This window comes from Ovis canadensis, chromosome 1 (assembly GCF_042477335.2).
Source record: "Ovis canadensis isolate MfBH-ARS-UI-01 breed Bighorn chromosome 1, ARS-UI_OviCan_v2, whole genome shotgun sequence".
In the NCBI taxonomy this organism is placed as follows: domain Eukaryota; kingdom Metazoa; phylum Chordata; class Mammalia; order Artiodactyla; family Bovidae; genus Ovis; species Ovis canadensis.
Window position 1 is genome coordinate 98,606,821 of NC_091245.1, and position 20,721 is coordinate 98,627,541.

At 43.8% G+C, this 20,721-nt stretch overlaps 1 protein-coding gene and 1 pseudogene across 1 annotated transcript; both read right to left on the reverse strand.

The window, feature by feature from the left end:
• Positions 1-416: 416 nt before the first annotated feature.
• Positions 417-20,111, reverse strand: LOC138447063 (neuroblastoma breakpoint family member 4-like). Its single transcript, XM_069602496.1, has 6 exons — positions 19,696-20,111; positions 18,637-18,688; positions 17,670-17,836; positions 11,009-11,236; positions 5,389-5,580; positions 417-1,544 (listed from the first exon to the last, which is right to left on the reverse strand). The coding sequence occupies exons 1-5, from the start codon at positions 19,982-19,984 to the stop codon at positions 5,390-5,392; spliced, it is 927 nt and encodes a 308-aa protein (XP_069458597.1). The 5' UTR covers positions 19,985-20,111; the 3' UTR covers positions 417-1,544; position 5,389.
• LOC138428773 (fructose-2,6-bisphosphatase TIGAR pseudogene) lies at positions 13,880-15,758 on the reverse strand (annotated as a pseudogene).
• Positions 20,112-20,721: the final 610 nt, after the last annotated feature.

Consider the following 20,721-nt stretch of genomic DNA (forward strand, 5'->3'; position numbering starts at 1 on the left):
CGCCTGCAGTGCTAGACACCCGGGTTCGATCCCTGGGTTGGAAAGATCCCCTGAAGTAGACCATGGCAACCCACTCCAGTATTCTTGCCTGGAGAATCCCCACGGACACAGGAGCCTGGCGGGCTACAGTCCATGGGGTTCAGAGTCGGACACAACAGAGCAACTAAGCACAGCATGGCACATGAGAACAAGAGTATTGATATTAATAAAATCAATCACGTTAATAATGGCTTGTGGATGGGGGAGGGGTGGGAAGGAGGTTCAAGAAGGAGGGGACATTTATTCTTATGTTTGATTCCCATTGTTGTATGGCAGAAACCAACACTACATTGTAAAGCAGTTAGCCTCCAAATAAACATAAATGCAAGAAAATAGTGGATCATAACACTGAATTTTAAAAAAGCACGAGTCCACAGTGAACCAAAAATAGTTTTAATAATATGTTAGGGGTAGGGATTGTCTTTTCCACAGCACAAAGCTGGCAATACCACAGATATGATAATTGACACACATCAGGGATCAATAAAGGATGGTAAAATTTTACAGAAAGAGCATCATAGAATACGATATTCATACACTCTCAGAATAACACTCATCAAATTACTAATTACAGACACGAACCTGTCTTTTCAATGAACAGATCGTATAAGCCTCCGCATAACAGTGTTCAATGCTAAAATAATAATAGTGGTGACAGGTAAAGTGGACACTCTTAGCCTCCAAACAGGCTGCCCTAGGAAGCACACAGCATGTACTAGATGGTGTTCTTGGCAAAAAGGGTTCACCTGAACTTAATCCTGAGGAAATGATCAGACAACTGCAAAATGTAGACCTTGGAGTAGACAACTGACCTCTCCTCTGCAAAGAAGTCAATGTCACGACCATCAAAGACAACTACAAAAAGGTGAGGAGATGTTTGAGGTTCCAAAGGACTAAAGAAATAAAGTAACATAATCTTTTTAGTCCTTTGGAACCTAAAACATCTCTTCTCCTTTTTGTTGTCTTTTTGGTGTAAACATCGACTGTTTGAAGAAAGACAGGCCAGTTTTCTGGTTCAAAGGTCTAAATTCTGCAGTTATCTGATATCTACCTCAATATTAAACACAGGATAAACACTTTCATCAAGAACAATCCATAGTAACTGCTGTCTGCTTTGAGCACAGTCCATCTGGTGGCAAAGAATGACCAGGTTGATATGTTGTCTTCTTCCAATTGTTCCCATGCTGGTTTGTGGAGGATGAATATTTAGAGGAGCAAGAGTTAAGTTCTTTCCAAACTCTGTGTCCATCGAAGCATTGATTACCTTACTGAGGATTACATTCGGAGGCTGATGACTGGGATTACTCCCATCAGTTCTGTCCCTTGAGGTGTGCAGAGTGGTTGTTGGTTGGGATGTTCATTCTCAGGAAAGGATCCCTCCAGTGTTGCTGAGGTTTAAATTGAGTTTGTATTGTAGATTTTTTTCATCAAATGGAAAAAGTAATTTTATAGTGTGGTTTCTCAAACTGACAATATCTTTTCTTAGTTCCTAACGTAATTTGTATCTGTGAAAGACAGAGAGAGAGAGAGAGAAGAAATGTGAGTGTTTGTTCGGTCCTGCTGAGCCTGGAGGGATGGCCACATGGTGACTTTGTCCAGGGGCAGACAGAGCTCCTGTTGACAGGATGAGCTGAAGGGAGAGCCACAGGCTGGCTGGAGAGAAAAGTGAGATCCATGAGTTAGAAGGAATACCTCCCTAAACTTTCATCCAGCCTGTGGTGCAGCATCTAAGGACTCCTGTCCTCAGCCCACCTTGCTTGGTGATATCTCAGCTCAAAGCTGCTTCCGAGCCTTAACTGTATCCCCATCACTCAATCCTCAACAGTCATTTCACTCTTGAATCCCCTTCATCTATATGCTTTCCTACATGTTCAGGGATGGACATGCTGAGCATCCCTCATACACAATTAGAAACAGACTGCTATGGGAGCAGAGGATCCTCAACTGAGAAAGCACCCTCTTCTACCTCTTCATCCCTGCCTTCTGAGGAGGAGAAGTCCTGGATTGTGAGCACCGATAGGGACCTCAGAAGGAATCCAAGTCCAGTTCCATAATTTACAGAGGAGGAGCTATGTTTTCAAGGATCTGAGGACTATCCAAAACCACATGACTTGTTACTGACAACCCAGGCCACGGGCCCTTCCCATACTTTTGCGGGAAGGGAGAGGAGAAGAGGAAAGGTGCAATCTGGAGGAGTCAAGAGTTAATAGAGGCTGTTTGGTCATCCTGCTGGACAGGAATAAGGCTTTCCAGGGAAATCCTGCTCCAAAGAGACTGAGGAATGAATGGAAAGGGGGGAAACTCAAAATAAAATTCGCAAAAAGAGAGCAGGGTGGGTAACTGGGTCTCAAGCCATTTGCATCCCATGGACACCAAAATGCTATGAAGATGATTTCATTTCATGCTGAATCTACCTTAAGGCATTTCTAGGAATATCCTTGACATCTACACAAATAAAACTCTGAAGTGATAGAGCATTGAGTTTAGTTATACTAAATTCTCATCACCTTTTTCTCAAACTTTTCTCACAGAAAGTGTCTCTCCTAGTATTTTATGCGAGTGAATAGAAAAAACATCTACTCTGCTTTCTTGCCTAGGCCAAAGCCTTTGACTGTGTGGATCACAACCAACTATGGAAAATACTTAAAGAGATGGGAATACCAGACCACCTTCCCTGCCTCCTGAGAAACCTGTATGCAGGTCAAGAAACGTCATTAGAACTGGACATGGAACACAGATGGGTTCCAAACTGAGAAAGGAGTATGTCAAGGCTTTATATTTTCACCTTGATTATTTAACTTTTATCCAGAGTACGTTATGAGAAATGCTGGGCTGGATGAAGCACAGCTGGAATCAAGATTGCCAAGAGATATAGCAATAACCTGAGATATGCAGATGACACCACCCTTATAGCAGAAAGCATAGAGAAACTAAAGAGCGTCTTGATGAAAGTGAGAGAAGAGTGAAAAGGGTGGCTTAAAACTATGCATTCAAAAAAAGGAAGGGGGGGATGTCATGAAGATCAAATCACTGCAGACGGTGACTGCAGCGATGAAATGAAAAGAAGAAACTTTCTTCCTTGGAAGAAAAGTTATGATAAACTGAGACAGCGAATTAAAAAGCAGAGACGTTCCTTTGCCAACATAGGTCCATCTAGTCAAAGTTATGGTTTTCCCAGTTGTCATGTATGGATGTGAGGGTTGGACCAGAAAGAAAACTTAGTGCCAAAGAATTGGTGCTTTTGACTGTGGTATTGGAGAAGACTCTTGAGTCCCTTGGGCTGCAAGGAGATCCAACCAGTCCATCCTAAAGGAAATCAGTCCTGAATATTCATTGGAAGGACTGATGCTGAAGTTGAAACTCCAATACTTTGGCCAGCTGATGTGAGGAACTGACTACTTAGAAAAGACCCTGATGTTGGGAAAAATTGAAGGCAGGAGGAGAAGAGGACATCAGAAGATGAGACAGTAGGATGGCATCACCAACTCAATGGACATGAGAGTGAGCAAGCTCTGGGAGATGGTGATGAACAGAGAAGCCTGGTGTGCTGTAGTCCATGGTGTTGTAGTCCATGGTGTTGCAGAGATTTGGACACAACTAAGCAACTTAACTAAACTGATAGAAGGGTATGTAAAAGGAAAAATACAGCAGGATAAGGCCTACTGTTCATTATGGGGTTTTTGCATAAAGAATATATTCAATGAAAACTAATTTGTTGAACCTGCTGTTCTGAGCCAGTTAGTAGTCTGTGAAACATGTTTAGTGAATAGCCAACTGCAAGTTGCATTTTAACAGTAGAAAAGGTCATACTAAATTTTATTCTTATGGCAAGGGGAGGGTCAATTTTATACTTTGGGGTCTATGTAAATTTTTTTTAAGTCTTCTATTACAAAACTTGTGGGAAATTTTAATCCAAACAGAGAGATTATATATCTAACTTGACTATCCACATCTCCTTTTTTCTCTTTCATCTTCTGCAGGCTGTATGAATAGTTCTGTTGAGAGAAGAATGCAAATTCCCTCAATTGTTGATATTCAGCTTTTTTCGGAAACAGCCACTCATAGGCCACAGCCATATTGGTTACTTACATCCTATCAGATCCACAGTGCTTCTAATCCTTGATGCATATTAGCAGAGCTTTGAAAGATACTGATATCCAAACCTCATCCCCAGAACTTTCAAATCAGAATTTCAGTGGATTGGGTTAAGGCATTCATGTTAGCTCAAAACTCAATCCGTTTTCATTTTACAATAGCATGATTTAGAGCTACTCACCAGACCTACACTATTTCACACCACTCTTTTTATTTTCTCCTTCTAGTCCAACGTGGACGTCTCTCCACTGGCTCTAAAGATTGTTTGGGCTTTCTCTGTTACTCGCATATAAATAATTGGCCTTCTCAATTGAACTGTCTGAAGCAATGATTATCTTGTATTCTTGTGTAGCTCGCTGGGTTTTCATAAACGTGGCCCAAAGTTAATTCAGTATAATATTGTCCTACATCCCTGGCTTCAGATTTCAATTCTGTTCATTTTTCTGGGTTTTGACTAATATGGAGAAGGAAAAATGTGAGTAAAACTGGAGAGGTCTGAATGCCTGTCCATCTCATGCTCTATGTATTTTGAAAACGTGGCTTCTGTATCTCCTTTTCCCCAATGTCCCTGTATGGAGCCATTTACTGCCCTCCACCTAATGCCAGCTCCAGTGATTTCCTGGAAGCCCCCTGTACATTAGCAAAGTTCTGCCTATCAGAGGCTGAGGGGAATCATGACTCTGGCCAGTCCAGCATTCCCACCTATGACCCAGGTTCTTATTTTATTTTAGGAATCAAGGCTTTTTCCTTCAGTTCTGGTATTCCCTATTCAGAGGAAAAGCTGAGGGTTAAGGGCTGTCTTAGGTTCATTTCTCCAGAAGCCAACTCACATGCGAGTGATTCCTTAAGACGTGATCCTGGAAGAAAGAGGCAGTGGACTTGGAGGCAGGGGCAGGGAAAGTAAGGTGAAGAAACCAAGAATGTGTGTCATTTAAGGCCAGTGCTTTCAGAGGCTTAAATGCTGCTGCTGTGATGAGGAGGACCATGGATCTGGGCTTCCTTGTGGCTAATAGGAAAGGTCAGAGGGAATATGAGGATGGTAGCAATGGGGAAACAGTAGAGGTCAGAGGGGAAACAGCAGACTGAGATGGAAGGGCCCTGCAAGGTGGCAGCCCCCATGGAAAAGAGAGGAAAGACCACACAGAGGTAGTGTCAGCTGTTGAGTGAACAAATGAAGAAGAGAAAAATCAGTGGGAGATTGAGCCATAACAGATCAAGAGCATAAGGAAGAAGTGCATGGGGTTACCTCCGTACCCTACACTTGAAGGCCAGGGAATCTGCAGGCTAGGCTCCACTCGCCAAACAGCGGTTTTCTTCTGATGCCCTTCTGTCTCAGGACACTTGAGCCCTTAATCTTGTTGCAGACTGGATGCTCATGTGTGCTTGCTGTGGAGCCCTCACCTTCCAGCTTGGGAGGGTTCTTCATGCTGATGGAAGCACCCAGCTCTGAAGATAAAACCACAGCCAACAGGATCCATTGTTATTCATGATTTTCAAAGACTCACTCCTCCACCCAAGAAGGACATCAGGTACAGAAAGTGACCAGGAACAAGAAAGGCCATCTGAAACCCATGAGTAGGTGAAGACATGGAGATAGTTTTATGTTTTCTTTTTTGCTGAGTTTCTTTATACTACCCAGTATTGTTAAGTGTGCCACAGGGCAAACATGTTTCCAAATGCCATAAGTGAGCAAGAAAAATAAAATGGATGACAACAAAGAATTCCTTTGTAGAAAGAACTAAGGCAAGAAACTCCCACAGGATGCAGGTTGTACTGTTGGGAGGGAAGAGATGAAGCAAGGTCAAAGCTGAAGGAGAACCTCATGAGAGAAAAGAAGTGGGGAAGTCTAACTTGGAAAACTTGTAAATGTGCATCAATATACACTTCATATAGATGTAAACACACTACATATGATATTACACATGAGTTAAATAAGGCATAGATAATATAAAAATGGAAGAAATCTCACAAATGAGTGTGTTTGTGTTGGAATAAATGAATGAAGGATTTGAGGTATTGAATGGATCATTCTATTGGCTTCCTGATGAGTTGACTTTGGAAAAGAAAATAGAAAAATAAGAAGAATGAGAAAGAAACTCTGGTGACAGGAACTAGGAGACATGGGAGGGGCGCGTGGGTGGGAATCACACTGTGAAGGGGTGTGAAAGTAAAGGGAATTAAAACTACCATTTGGTTCTTACATGCATTCACATGATAGTATACATGTTAGAATGGCATTCTCCCAAATCATCCCACCCTCTCCCTCTCCCTCTGAGTCCAAAAGTCCGTTATACACATCTGTGTCTCTTTCCCTGTCTTGCATACAGGGTCGTCATTGCCATCTTCCTAAATTCCATATATATGTGTTAGTATACTGTATTGGTGTTTTTCTTTCTGGCTTACTTCACTCTGTATAATCGGCTCCAGTTTCATCCATCTCAACATAACTGATTCAAATGAATTCTTTTTAACGGCTGAGTAATATTCCATTGTGTATATGTACCACAGCTTTCTTATCCATTCATCTGCTGATGGACGTCTAGGTTGTTTCCATGTCCTGGCTATTATAAACAGTGCTGCGATGAACATTGGGGTACATGTGTCTCTTTCAATTCTGGTTTCCTCGGTGTGTATGCCCAGCAGTGGGATTGCTGGGTCATAAGGTAGTTCTATTTGCAATTTTTTAAGGAATCTCCACACTGTTCTCCATAGTGGCTGTACTAGTTTGCATTCCCACCAATAGTGTAGGAGGGTTCCCTTTTCTCCACACCCTCTCCAGCATTTATTGCTTGCAGATTTTTGGATCGCAGCCATTCTGACTGGTGTGAAGTGGTACCTCATTGTGGTTTTGATTTGCATTTCTCTAATAATGAGTGATGTTGAGCATCTTTTCATGTGTTTGTTAGCCATCCGTATGTCTTCTTCGGAGAAATGTCTATTTAGTTCTTTGGCCCATTTTTTGATTGGGTCGTTTATTTTTCTGGAGTTGAGCTGCATAAGTTGCTTGTATATTTTTGAGGTTAGTTGTTTGTCAGTTGCTTCATTTGCTATTATTTTCTCCCATTCAGAAGGCTGTCTTTTCACCTTGCTTATATTTTCCTTTGTTGTGCAGAAGCTTTTAATTTTAATTAGATCCCATTTGTTTATTTTTGCTTTTATTTCCAGCATTCTGGGAGGTGGATCATAGAGGATCCTGCTGTGATTTATGTCTGAGAGTGTTTTGCCTATGTTCTCCTCTAGGAGTTTTATAGTTTCTGATCTTACATTTAGATCTTTAATCCATTTTGAGTTTATTTTTGTGTGCGGTGTTAGAAAGTGATCTAGTTTCATTCTTTTACAAGTGGTTGACCAGTTTTCCCAGCACCACTTGTTAAAGAGATTGTCTTTACTCCATTGTATATTCTTGCCTCCTTTGTCAAAGATAAGGTGTCCATATGTGTGTGGATTTATCTCTGGGCTTTCTATTTTGTTCCATTGATCTATATGTCTGTCTTTGTGCCAGTACCATACTGTCTTGATGACTGTGGCTTTGTAGTAGAGCCTGAAGTCAGGCAAGTTGATTCCTCCAGTTCCATTCTTCTTTCTCAAGATTGCTTTGGCTATTCGAGGTTTTTTGTATTTCCATACAAATCTTGAAATTATTTGTTCTAGTTCTGTGAAAAATGTGGCTGGTAGCTTGATAGGGATTGCATTGAATTTGTAAATTGCTTTGGGTAGTATACTCATTTTCACTATATTGATTCTTCCAATCCATGAACATGGTATATTTCTCCATCTATTAGTGTCCTCTTTGATTTCTTTCATCAGTGTTTTATAGTTTTCTATATATAGGTCTTTAGTTTCTTTAGGAAGATATATTCCTAAGTATTTTATTCTTTTCGTTGCAATGGTGAATGGAATTGTTTCCTTAATTTCTTTTTCTACTTTCTCATTATTAATGTATAGGAATGCAAGGGATTTCTGTGTGTTGATTTTATATCCTGCAACTTTACTATATTCATTGATGAGCTCTAGTAATTTTCTGGTGGAGTCTTTAGGGTTTTCCATGTAGAGGATCATGTCATCTGCAAACAGTGAGAGTTTTACTTCTTCTTTTCCAATTTGGATTCCTTTTATTTCTTTTTCTGCTCTGATTGCTGTGGCCAAAACTTCCAGAACTATGTTGAATAGTAGCGGTGAAAGTGGGCACCCTTGTCTTGTTCCTGACTTTAGGGGAAATGCTTTCAATTTTTCACCATTGAGGATAATGTTTGCTGTGGGTTTGTCATAGATAGCTTTTATTATGTTGAGGTATGTTCCTTCTATTCCTGCTTTCTGGAGAGTTTTTATCATAAATGGATGTTGAATTTTGTCAAAGGCCTTCTCTGCATCTATTGAGATAATCATATGGTTTTTATTTTTCAATTTGTTAATGTGGTGAATTACATTGATTGATTTGTGGATATTGAAGAATCCTTGCATCCCTGGGATAAAGCCCACTTGGTCATGGTGTATGATCTTTTGAATGTGTTGTTGGATTCTGATTGCTAGAATTTTGTTGAGGATTTTTGCATCTATGTTCATCAGAGATATTGGCCTGTAGTTTTCTTTTTTTGTGACATCTTTGTCAGGTTTTGGTATTAGGGTGATGGTGGCCTCATAGAATGAGTTTGGAAGTTTACCTTCCTCTGCAATTTTCTGGAAGAGTTTGAGGAGGATAGGTGTTAGCTCTTCTCGAAATTTTTGGTAGAATTCAGCTGTGAAGCCATCTGGACCTGGGCTTTTGTTTGCTGGAAGATTTCTGATTACAGTATCAATTTCCGTGCTTGTGATGGGTCTGTTAAGATTTTCTATTTCTTCCTGGTTCAGTTTTGGAAAATTGTACTTTTCTAAGAATTTGTCCATTTCTTCCACGTTGTCCATTTTATTGGCATACAACTGCTGATAGTAGTCTCTTATGATTCTTTGTATTTCTGTGTTGTCTGTTGTGATCTCTCCATTTTCATTTCTAATTTTATTGATTTGATTTTTCTCTCTTTGCTTCTTGATGAGTCTGGCTAATGGTTTGTCAACTTTATTTATCCTTTCAAAGAACCAGCTTTTGGCTTTGTTGATTTTTGCTATGGTCTCTTTTGTTTCTTCTGCATTTATTTCTGCCCTAATTTTTAAGATTTCTTTCCTTCTACTAACTCTGGGGTTCTCCAACTCTTCCTTTTCTAGTTGCTTTAGTTGTAGAGTTAGGTTATTTATTTGACTTTTTTCTTGTTTCTTGAGGTATGCCTGTATTGCTATGAACTTTCCTCTTAGCACTGCTTTTATAGTGTCCCACAGGTTTTGGGTTGTTGTGTTTGGGAATGCATGTAAGAATTAAAGATTTTAAAATTTAAAAAAATAAAATAAAAAAAATAAATAAAAATAAAAAAATAAATAAAAAAATAAAAACATAAAAAAAAAAAATAAAACTACCATTTGGTACAAAATCTGCTGTGAAGCCTGGATTCATGCTCAGGTCTCCATGGAAGGTGAGCAGGAAACAGTGACTGAGCCAGTGGGGTTCAGTCCTGGCTGGGAATGTGGGAGCCAAGCACAAGAAAAGGAGAGACGAGAGGGAAGAGAAGACAACAAACACCAGGAGATTCAGGGGCTCTTGTCAGGCTCTGTACCCCTGCCCGCCCTGAGCACTTTCCTTGAGACTCTCCATGCTGCCACAAGGGGGCGCCTTCTCATTTCAGCTCCACCTGAGGACCTGGGTCTCTCATTCCTCAGATGAGGCCACAGCCTGAGGCATGAGCGCCAGGTAGCACCAGGCTCCAGTGGAGGGTAAGGATGAATATGTCCCAGATGAAATGGATGTGAGGGTCTGGAAGCTCTTTTAAGGAAACGTGAACTGAGGTGGACCCAGAGAAGAGGAAAACTAGGAGATGGACATGGAGATGAGCGGAGAGAATGAATTAAATGGAGTGTCATAAAAGAGACTAATGGGTGCACTTCGAGAATGAGGGTAGCCCTTTATTTTAAAATGAGGGGAAAATGACGAAAAGAAACTGGATCTATAAACAAACATGGGACCGTGTTGCAGGGCCAGAGTTTATACTGCTATTGAATGTTGCTAATACACTGTTGCTGAATTCTTCTTGCTGAATCTGCCTGCAAGGCAGGACACCCGGGTTTGATCCCTGGGTCGGGCAGATCCCCTGGAGAAGGAAATGTCAACCCTCTCCAGTATTCTTGCCTGGAGAATCCCATGGACAGAGGAGCCCTGCAGGCTACAGTCCATGGGGTCACAAGAGTCAGACACGACTTAGTGACTAAACCACCACCAATACACTGTTCCTGAGAGCACCCAACAGGAGTAAACTGCCTTGATGACAGATGTTGAAAGGAGAGGAAACTATTGGCCAAGATACCTTTCTGAGAAAGCAAGGGAAGATGGGGTCTAGAGAAAGTGGAGACTATAAAGCTTATGCTACCGCAGAGGAAAGAACCATTGTGCAGTCGTTTTGTAAGTGTTAAAGCACCAGAAAGACACAATGCTGAGATATTATATATTCATAGTGGTCATCAAACAAAGTTTAGGTATTCAGATGCCCTGGACATTATATTGTTTAAGATTCCCAACCATATGCAAAGGAGATAGAATTTTTCAAGAGTTCAGATGAGGGAAGACAGAGGCAAATACCTAGGAAGATAAATAACTTGGCTCAGTTAAACAAGCAGGAGTTTGCAGAACCAGGGCCTGAGGCTGAGCTGGTCCTAAGTCCCAGGCTCTTGATCACCTCACTCTGTTAGAGTGTTGGAAGTTTCAACTGGGCCGACAGCGGGCGTGGGAGAGGCCCTCTGCCTCCTCTACCCACAGCTTTGTGATGACCAGCACATGGACCCTTTTCTGTCTTACCTAGAAAGAGTGGTCCTTGGGTTCCAGAATCAGAGTTGGAGGTAAAGTCCCAGATGGTGGAAGAAAGACCAAGCATGGCTTTGCTGTCACCACAGTCGAAATGCTGGTCCAGCTGCCGCTGCAGACAATCAGTCACGTGGGTGCTTTTCTGAAGCTGTGCCTGTGAAGTTGGCACCTCAGACCCTGGGAAACTCACAGGTCCCCGGTGACAGTCTTCCCATGTGTCACCTGAAAGGAAAAGAGGGTTCAGTAGGACCAATGGAAGCTTTTTCTTGATAAGCCCTCCCAGAACACCCATGTCTGCTGTCCTAGCCCATAAGTGAAACCACACAAGAACCCAGACAGCAAAGGCAGACATCAGTGTGAAGAAGATGTCATATTTATGGCTGTGGCTGGGCTGCTGAGGAGGCAGGGGCTAGGCTGCAATTTCTTGAAATGAGAAATCACCCACTTGAGTCTAGAGGGTTTGGGTGACACAAGGGGTCAAGCCTCGTTTTCTGTTATTAGCCTTAGTCTTGTAGCCTAGAGAGAAGGTTCTAGCCAAGCCTCTAGGCATGGGGGAGAAAGAGTTCTTGATATCTACGCACAGGAATAAAAGAACAGGGAAAGACATTTGGCCTGAAGGCTTCAGGTACCACTAGAAGTCAAGCTGAGAATATACAGTACGTTGCAGACCCTTTTGAACTTCGTTGCTTGAAATTTTGTCTACGCTTCCACTCACCCGTCCATGTAAATATAGAGTCAACTCTATTCCCACATGGGGCAGAGTGGGGATGGATGGTACTAGCAACTAGAACTAGTGGAGGAGAGGGCCGAGACCCTGCTGGAAACACCTTTGTGTCCCTTTAGAGAGATAATATACGTACACTCCTTCAACCCACTGGTGCCTGGACAGTGCTGCGAATGAAATCTGCTTCTATTTCTACTGTGAAATGAGTACATATCCTCAGAACGTGGGCTAACCAAAGACGTGAAGTGCCCTCACCGGTCCAGGTCGGGCTCATGTGAGGTCACCGCCGCCAGGGCCTGCTCTACACTGCCGTCTGGGCGGCTCTCCTCTCACCTGCTGCTTAGGCATCCGCACCCTCAACAAGGTCTGTTTCTGTAACTGTCTCTCATGTTCCTCTTCTCTCTCAGTCTTCCAGAGAGCATCTGTGTCTGACTCTCATCAGACATTCATCCAACCTCCTTCTAACTGCTTTCTCTGATTCAGTCCTCTCCACACTCTCAAAGGTCACCTGTCTCATCACCCCCCAATCCTGGTTCATCACATGCTCCTCAGTTGATGGAAATTCATCCTCCCCTCCCTGCTACACAAATCTAACCTCCTCACCCTCCTTTCCAGTGCTCCTGTCTTCTAGGCCCTCCTTCTTCTGCAACATCGCTTCCCACAGCTCCCTCTGCAAATCCTCCTAGGACTCAGGCTGGCCCCTTTCTGCCCCCAGGCCTGTACCAGGAGCCTCTGTGAGCTTCCAGGGCTTTTTCCAGAAGCTCTTCTCTCAGTGTGGTGTGCCCTTCATATTTCCACTAGGCAAAGTTCATTAATCACTAATCATCATATGTTAGGACACTTAATCAGATTTTATGATAATTCATTTGGGCTGAAGGGTAAACCCTTGTACATTTGGTGTTTCAAAGAACTGTCAAAACTACCCTTATTCTCTAATGTTATTTTTTTTTTTTAAAACGTACTGTGTTTATTCTGCAGAATACAGTGGTTAGAGAAGTAACCGGATCTGTACAGACCAGTATAGAGCCCCAAGTTACACACAGGAAGTGAGAAGTCAGAATAGACCGATGCTGTGTCCGTTTGTAAAACGCCAGAATGATTCCGTTCCCTGATGATACCAGGCGGCAATGAGAAGGATGGTGGGGTGTGTGGACCCAAGGTGCTGGCCGCCTCTGCGGAGAACAGGAGGGAACAGGGCAGTGATGGCTGCTGAGAGGAACTTTACTTCTATCTCAGTGTGTTATTAAAAAAAAACAAAGGAGGGGGTTAGTTATTACTTCTGGAGGGTGGGGAAGTGGGCACTTATTATTCATCCTTTTCTGGTTACTTTGCAGCTGTCTGTCTGCCGTGAGCTTCCTGCGTGCGCGACCACACCCTCTGTTCCAGGACCACCAGCGGCACTGGGCACACTGAGGACTGCATGATCCTGAACCTGGTGTGCGTCTACGTGTGACTTTAGCCTTAAGTGACAGACAGACTCAGCCTCACCCTCTTGTGAGCTGAGGCTCACAGCATTCATCAACATGACTATCTATAAGCAGAACTTCATGGCATACACTTTCTCCATAGAGATGAGGACTTCAGAAGGACCCCCATCTGTTGCACAGAATTTCAGTTCAGTTCCGTCGCTCAGTCCTGTCTGACTCTTTGCGACCCCAACAGCAGCAGCATGCCAGGCTTCCCTGTCCATCACCAACTTCCTGAGCTTGCTCAAACTCAGGTCTATGAAGTCGGTGATGATAACCCAAATCTCTTTTCTCTAGCACCATCTGGTGGAAAAGAGAGGAAACCTCATCTTGAACAAATCCCCACTGCTTTGAAGCAAATCAGCAACTGTGTGCTTTCTTAAGCACCATGTTCAAACTAAATTCTTCAGCCCACAGGTTAGATATGAAAAGTCTGCTCTTTTTGTTTCTCCTGCTTTGATTCCCTCTTTAAAATTCTGTAATAGATGATGGTTCTTCCTCACTATAATGTTCTGCAACTACAAGCCACATTTATCTATTATCTCAAACCCTCCAGAGTCCACAGTTACAACAGCTGATTTCCATAGTAGATTTAGTGTCGTTTGCTTTTACGTAAACTATGACAGCAGGCTTCCTTTGAGGACTTTTTGAATATAACATACTGCCACACAAATATGGAGTGGAAATTACAAGTTCCCTCTTCCAAGCACTGGATGAAGACGGAAAAAGAAAAAAAAAAATACAGTATCATACCAAGAGCCAAGAAAACAAGTTAAAATTTTCAGACATTAAAGAAAAACATTAAAAAAAAAAAAGACATAGTAACCCAAACCATAGTAACAGGGCTATTCATGCCTCAATTCACAATACTGAGTTCCCTCATCCATTTACAATACAGAGAGGTCTCTGAGCAGGGTGGTAAAATTACCCTGGAAAATTCCAACTGTACTTGCACCAAAGAAGTCCATTTTCGATGGTTTTCTATTAGTGTTTTCTATTAGTGTTTCACATGGCTCTGATTCCACTCGAGTTTTATAACCTGCTGTAATGGACAGCTTTTTAACTGTTTCCAAATCTGCATTAGCAGAGGATGGAAGTAAAGTCAAGAGGCACTCGCTCAGAGGCTCACATTTGTTGATTTCCATGCAGATGATTCAGATTTAGGGAGTTTTGCTCACCCCGGCCAGGTGGCCCTGCAGGTTCACACACACACACTGGGCGGTTGGTTTCCCTTTGCCTCCTTTCTCAAAGTTTAGGATGAAGACAGTCATCCCTGTGTTAGGGCTAACTGACGTGAGCTCAGACCTGCTCAGAGTCGCTGGGAAGGAGCACTTGAGGTCGGTCAGAAAGTAATCCAACAGGCTTCGCATGTAGGCGCCGTGACTCACAACTAAGACACTGGCTGCTAGGCCCGGGGCACCGCTGTCCGAGTTAAATGTGGAGGCACAGTTTTTCCCTAATGGAAATATCTCTGCCAGGGAACTTTCCAGACAGCTGCTCGGGGAATCCTGGGAAAACTGTTCATTCTGACTGGCTTCTTTCAGGATCAGTTGACAAAGAAATTCAAAAAAGTCTTTGCCACGCATTTTCAGCTGGTCCAAGGTCTCTCCTCCGGGTGGTGTGAACGCTGGGCACTCCTCCCCCACTGCTTTAGCCATGGCCCTCAGCTCGCTCAGCGGCCTGCCTTCTGCAGCCCCATATTTCCTTTCTCGAAGTCTTGAATCATACTTTACTGTCACATCTTTGCAAAATTTGTTCTTCTCCAAAATCCCATGCACGGTCTGCTTTGTCCTTTTAAGGTCACTGGAGAAAACATGAGTAAACTTCACATCTTTAAGAAATATACCAGCAGCAGCTGCTTGTTTAAATCCAGTTTCTGAAAGAGGCTCATCTATTCCTTGTCTGCCGGATCACGGTCAGAGCGAAGCGCGTCATCCCGCCCACGCCCGGAGCCAGAAGACCAAGGACCACAGCGCCGCCCGAATCCGCACCCGCTGCCCCGCACTGCGACCGCCAAGCCCCTCCCTCTAATGTTATTTTGAATCAATGTCTAGGATTGTTTTAAATTATCATTGTGTAATTTCATTATCTAATTGTATTTCTCTTTTCTTGAGAATGAGTTTTATTAAAACTATGCTTTGAATATTGTATGTATTGACAGAATATAAAATAACCAAAGGAAAAGGAAAGTGAAGTCGCTCAGTCGTGTCTGACTCTTTGAGACCCCATGGACTGTAGCCTATCAGGCTTCTCTGTCCATGGGATTCTCCAGGCAAGAATACAGGAGTGGGTTGCCATTTCCTTCTCCAGGAGATCCTCCCAGTCCAGGAATTTAACCCGGCTCTCCCGCATTGTAGGCAGACGCCTTACCATCTACGACACCGAACCAAACATTTTATCAAACATCAACAATACTGCCCAATATTGTTAATGTGGGGAAAAGCTTCCAATAGAAGATCAAGTTGTAATTTAAAAATCAAGTGTTTGTGTTGTTTCTGCAGCGTTTCTTCCTATACAGAGAGGGCGGGGTAGAGCTGACTCCTTGTACCCACATGGCTGCATAAAAGCTATCCACAGTGTCCTCGGGTTATCATGAGAGTCAAGACACAGGATGGATCCCTGTATAGATTAGATATTCTGTTCTTTCACCTCAACCCATCTGTGGGGATTGGGCCTTTCCTGGCCCATTGAGAACAATGGACTCCCAGGACGGGACCATATCACACAAATCTCAGACACATATCTGAGCCTCACTCATGCTCTGCATAGGAACCCACACCTGGCTGGCTGTCAGTGTTTCTGAGATAGAGCTCCACAGTTTTCTAATGGCTTCAGCACAGCCCAATTCACGGTCTACCTGGATCCGTCGTGACAGCAGGTGACCTGCGGGCAGGAGGTGGGGAGAGGCGTGGACTCTCACCCTGGCTGATTCTCCAGAGAGAGCCCTGTGGAGCTGTGGTTCCACGTGGAGGGGCTGCAGGAGCCACTGGCTCTGCTGTCGGGACAGAGTGCACAGAGGGTTTGGGAGCTGGCAGATCTGAGTGAGGGACCACAGGGTTCTCTGCAGCCCTCTGGCAACTTCTGTTGAAGATTAAGATAGTTGCAAATCATTTGGTTCAGGGCAAAGAGGAAACGGGGAGCAACATCCTCTCTTAGTCACTGATGGTCCAACTGCTGAGAGGAGAGGACGCAGCCTGAGCCAAGAAATCAGGCCCAGGAGAGGTCAGTGTCCCACGTGCCAGTGGCCAGGAATCCGGGGCAAGTGAAGGGACCTCGCTGAGCCTCAGTGCCCTCGGCTCCACCATGAGACACCACAGCTTCCTGAGAGGGTGCCTGGGAGGGCTGGAGGGGCTACAGTGCACGTGGAGCTCGCTTGGTGTGGAGCTCGCTTGGTGTGGAGCTCGCTTGGTGTGGAGCATGGCAGACAACAGGAGCACAGCAACTGTGTGCCCCCGTTCTGGCTTGTGAACTGCTGTGATCCTGAGAAAGGCTGTGCCTCTCTGCGCCTCAGGGAAGATGGGAAAAAGAAAGAAACTGCTTCCAGTGTGAAAAGGCACCAACTGACTGATGGACAACATTTGTATGCCCAATATCTTTCTAAAAGAAGTCAGATATAGTCTGATACATAATGGAGTTTCTCCTTGTTTATCAAGATGATCTTATGAGTCAAAGTCCTAACAATAAAAATGCATCTCCTAAAGAAAAAGTAAAAAAAGAAAAAAAAAAAAAAGCCCCAAAGGATTTCATACTAGGTTTTCATTTCCACACCCTACGAATTGCTATCCAAGGAGACCTGGCTCATAAATTAGGTCAATATCCCTATCAGATACACAGCTTATGGAGAGTTTCCATGAGATTATACCACTGGGATTGTGTAAAACATTGAAACTATAACCCACACATGGAAGACTCCTTTTTGCTGCACAAAGGATGAAACACAGGGGTGTTTCTAGAGAATGGAACAACAGAGACAGATCCTTGGCTTCATGGAAATTACAGGGCATAGGCAGATTTGATGTTCCGGATCTAGTATCTAAATGCTTCAGAGGGAGGTAGGCAGCCCAGGGGTAAGATCTGGAGCTGGGGAACAATATAACGTGCATTACAAATATGGAGCAGATCGCAATCATGAATGCAAAGGCAGAGAGCTTGCCAGAAACTATGCAAGAAATAAAATTAGCAGCAAAATTTCATCACTATAAGGATTCTTATCTTGATAAAAAGAGCTCTGTTACACAAATTCCTGCAGGTGAGACAGCAGTAGCTAAGATTCTGCCCTTATCCCTCCACTTGCCCTCTCTGGTCTGACTTGATCCCACAAGCCTGTGCTGATGAGATGAGTTCAGGTGACAGAGGGCAGCCTGGGGCAAGAAGAATGCAAAGGCTTGTGATGCCTTCCAAAAATTAAAACTGAGAACATAGTTCTAATCAACCTGAGCCTAAGAACCTGTCTGGGAGTACTCACCGTTTACATCTAGAGCCAAGCAAACTTCTCTTCTCTCTGTTGGGAAGGAGGCACTTCTGTAAGGATGACAGGAGCCTGCCAGATGATGGCCAACAGAAGCAGACAGATAACATTCATCCAGTGAGTCTGGCTGGACTTCATTCTCTTCTACCACCAGCTGCTCCACACTGAGATTTGTGGGATTGGGAGAGCAGAGGGTTAAACAAGAGGGATTAGTCAACCTGGAGCCATAGCTGGTTTTATAGGAGGGTTAAGGGACAGGTTGCAAAACACAAATGGGGAGTCCCCTTAGAGGGAGGTATAACAATCCCCACCACCCCCACCCACAACTCCCATCAGGGGCCTGAAGGTGCTGGCAAAGGGAAAGGGAGAGAGTGAGGGAGAGTGAGCATGAGATGCTCTGAGCACAGAGAAGAAAGAGTTCAGGAGGAAGGAGATGAGCCACCCCAGGACACAGAGTCATGTCACACACGTCCTCAGAACATCAAGGGGACTTCAAATACAACATAAGTCTTGTTGAAATTTACATGCTGCATACAAATGAACACCAGCACTGGCAGCATCATAGAGTCCCAGAAATCTTGCAATTGCACGACCTATTTTTCAAATATGCAATGTGACATGACATTTTTCCTAGTTACTTTCCTTGCCGTGAAATATCTGCCAAGGTCGTAACCCAGAGAGACAGAGGCAGGTAAGCAATGCATTCTTGTTTTAATGAAAAGGAGAAAACAGAGGAGTACAAGAAATCCTGTGGCTAATCAGTAGCCCTGCTTCAACTGACTGCAAGTTACTATCATTGAGAGGGATTCATAAAGGGTGAAAACAGACAACCTTGTTACAGGGACAATTTGTGGTTGTCTGAATGGAAGAAATAGGCATGTTCTGATAGCACTTTCTGACTCCCCTGCATGGGAGATGACCAGATGTCACCAGTGATGTTAGACCCAGGTTTCTCCATAGTTACCTCGAAGAGATGATGTCTTGATCTTCCTTGTCCTCAAGATCAGCGAGATTTTCTATGGATAAATTCAGAGAAGTCAAGAAACACTTAGCAGATAACTGTGTAAATTAATAATCCAGTGTCCAATATTGCCACGGGGTCAACAATATCAACAGTGAGATGATAGACTATTTATGAAAGATATTCCAGATGCCTCAAGTGGGATCTCTCAGAGTGTTCTTGGTTTGCTTTCCTGAGTCATCAGGCAAGACCTCCCTGCCCTGGTATATCCTCATCACGGTCTTCTCTTCCAAGTCTGAGGAAAACGTTAAAGATTCATCTTCCCCACAGAGTCTGGGGAATAGCCGAACTGCATTCTAGCAGAATACTGTAATACTCAGGCTTTTCTTATCATATGCTGACTGCTTTAGCAGAATGATGAATGGAATGAAGATACCTCGAATCACATGAATCCTGGTTGTTACACAGAACCTGCAGTCATTCATGGGGTGGGAAAATGCCAGGGCTCTGCCTTGCTTCATGGAAACATACAAGCAAGGTCCTGGGAGGGCTCTTTGCATCCTGGGGTCCAGATGATTGGCTTTCTAAGACAAGCGATTCAGAGGAGACACACCCTGGGGATGACAGCAGTGACACCAGGGAAGCAACAAATAATTACGGCTGTGAGCACCTCTGGAAAGGCACAGAAATTCAAGGGACACTTTGGGTATGAAAATGGGAGCATTGTGGCCAAGAGGAGACACTGCATAGGAATCAGGAAAAAATACAGTCCTCTCCAGACACCTGCACACATACAAATGAGTCAGTGTGTCACACCAGCCGTGGGTCCATGATCTAACTTGGGGCCTGACCCATAGGCTTCACCTGAATGAAGAAGAGAACACAGCTCCCAGACCCACCTGATGTCTGTACTTAAAAGCCTACCACAGAGTCTGATTCAAATCATGTCTACAGAGCTTCCAACAGGGATGACAAATCTCAGCACCCCAGAGGCGAGGAGTACAGAGCATACAGAGTCTACGTGGGCATCCAGGCAGAGGTCTATCACAAGAAAATACTCACTGGTTACATCGCGGGCATAAGAGACATCCACATCCTCAAGGGAGAAGATGGCATTGCTCCTATAAGGGCTGAAGGAGTCTGACAGGCCAGGAAGAACCGAGGGAGTCAGATAATATTCATCCCGAGAGTCCTGTGGGACACCATTCTGTCTCATCTGTGGCAGCTGTCTGCTGAACCTGGTTGGGGAGGGAGGGCAAAAGACTAAGCCAAGGCTGATGAGAAACTTTACAGTCCTATCTGGTTTAGATGGAATGTTTGAGTGGTGAAGTGCGTCAAGGGTCTGGTCCATTAGAGAGAGAACACTCTGTTTAGTGCCGGAGACAGAGCGAGGTTTTACAGGGCAGAAGAGAGAAAGAGCAGCAGGTGCTCAGTGCTCTGGCCAAATAACAGGCTGATGAACAGCCTGAATTCCCTCTGATGGTACAGCCACGCCTCACACACAGGGACACACAACCCTGGCTTTCACACTTCCATTTGCATTTCATTGATATCACTATGACACGGATGCCAGCACACTAACTCCAAACAGAAGCAGATATGCATCTCACTCTGTAAACCCCACCTGATATGAAGATTGAGTGCAAAAAATCACTCTTAGTTCACCTGGTCAGCTGACTTGGGATTTAAACTTGACAAGTAAATAAGAAATGGGAAACAATAGAAGTACCACAGGGAAAGGAGAGAACATTATGAAATAGGATAATAGTGGTGGGCAAAACGGACGACACAATATATTCAGCCCGTTCAGTTTTTCCCTGGATCAGAGGTCTGCAGATGTCATCACTGCATAGGAGCCCACAGATACTCAAAATTACCTTGGGGCAACCACCTCTAGTCCTTTCATGTCATCGTGATCATTCTGGTTTTCTGCAAATAAATTAACAGAAGAGTTATATCAGGCAAATGCCTTTCAAAAACGCCCAATCCTGTGCCTGTCTTCACAATGTGGTAACAGACCATTAAGACAGAAATAATACAGGAGGCCCTAGAAAGAGCCTCATAAGAAGGCACTGGGTTTCCTTCTTG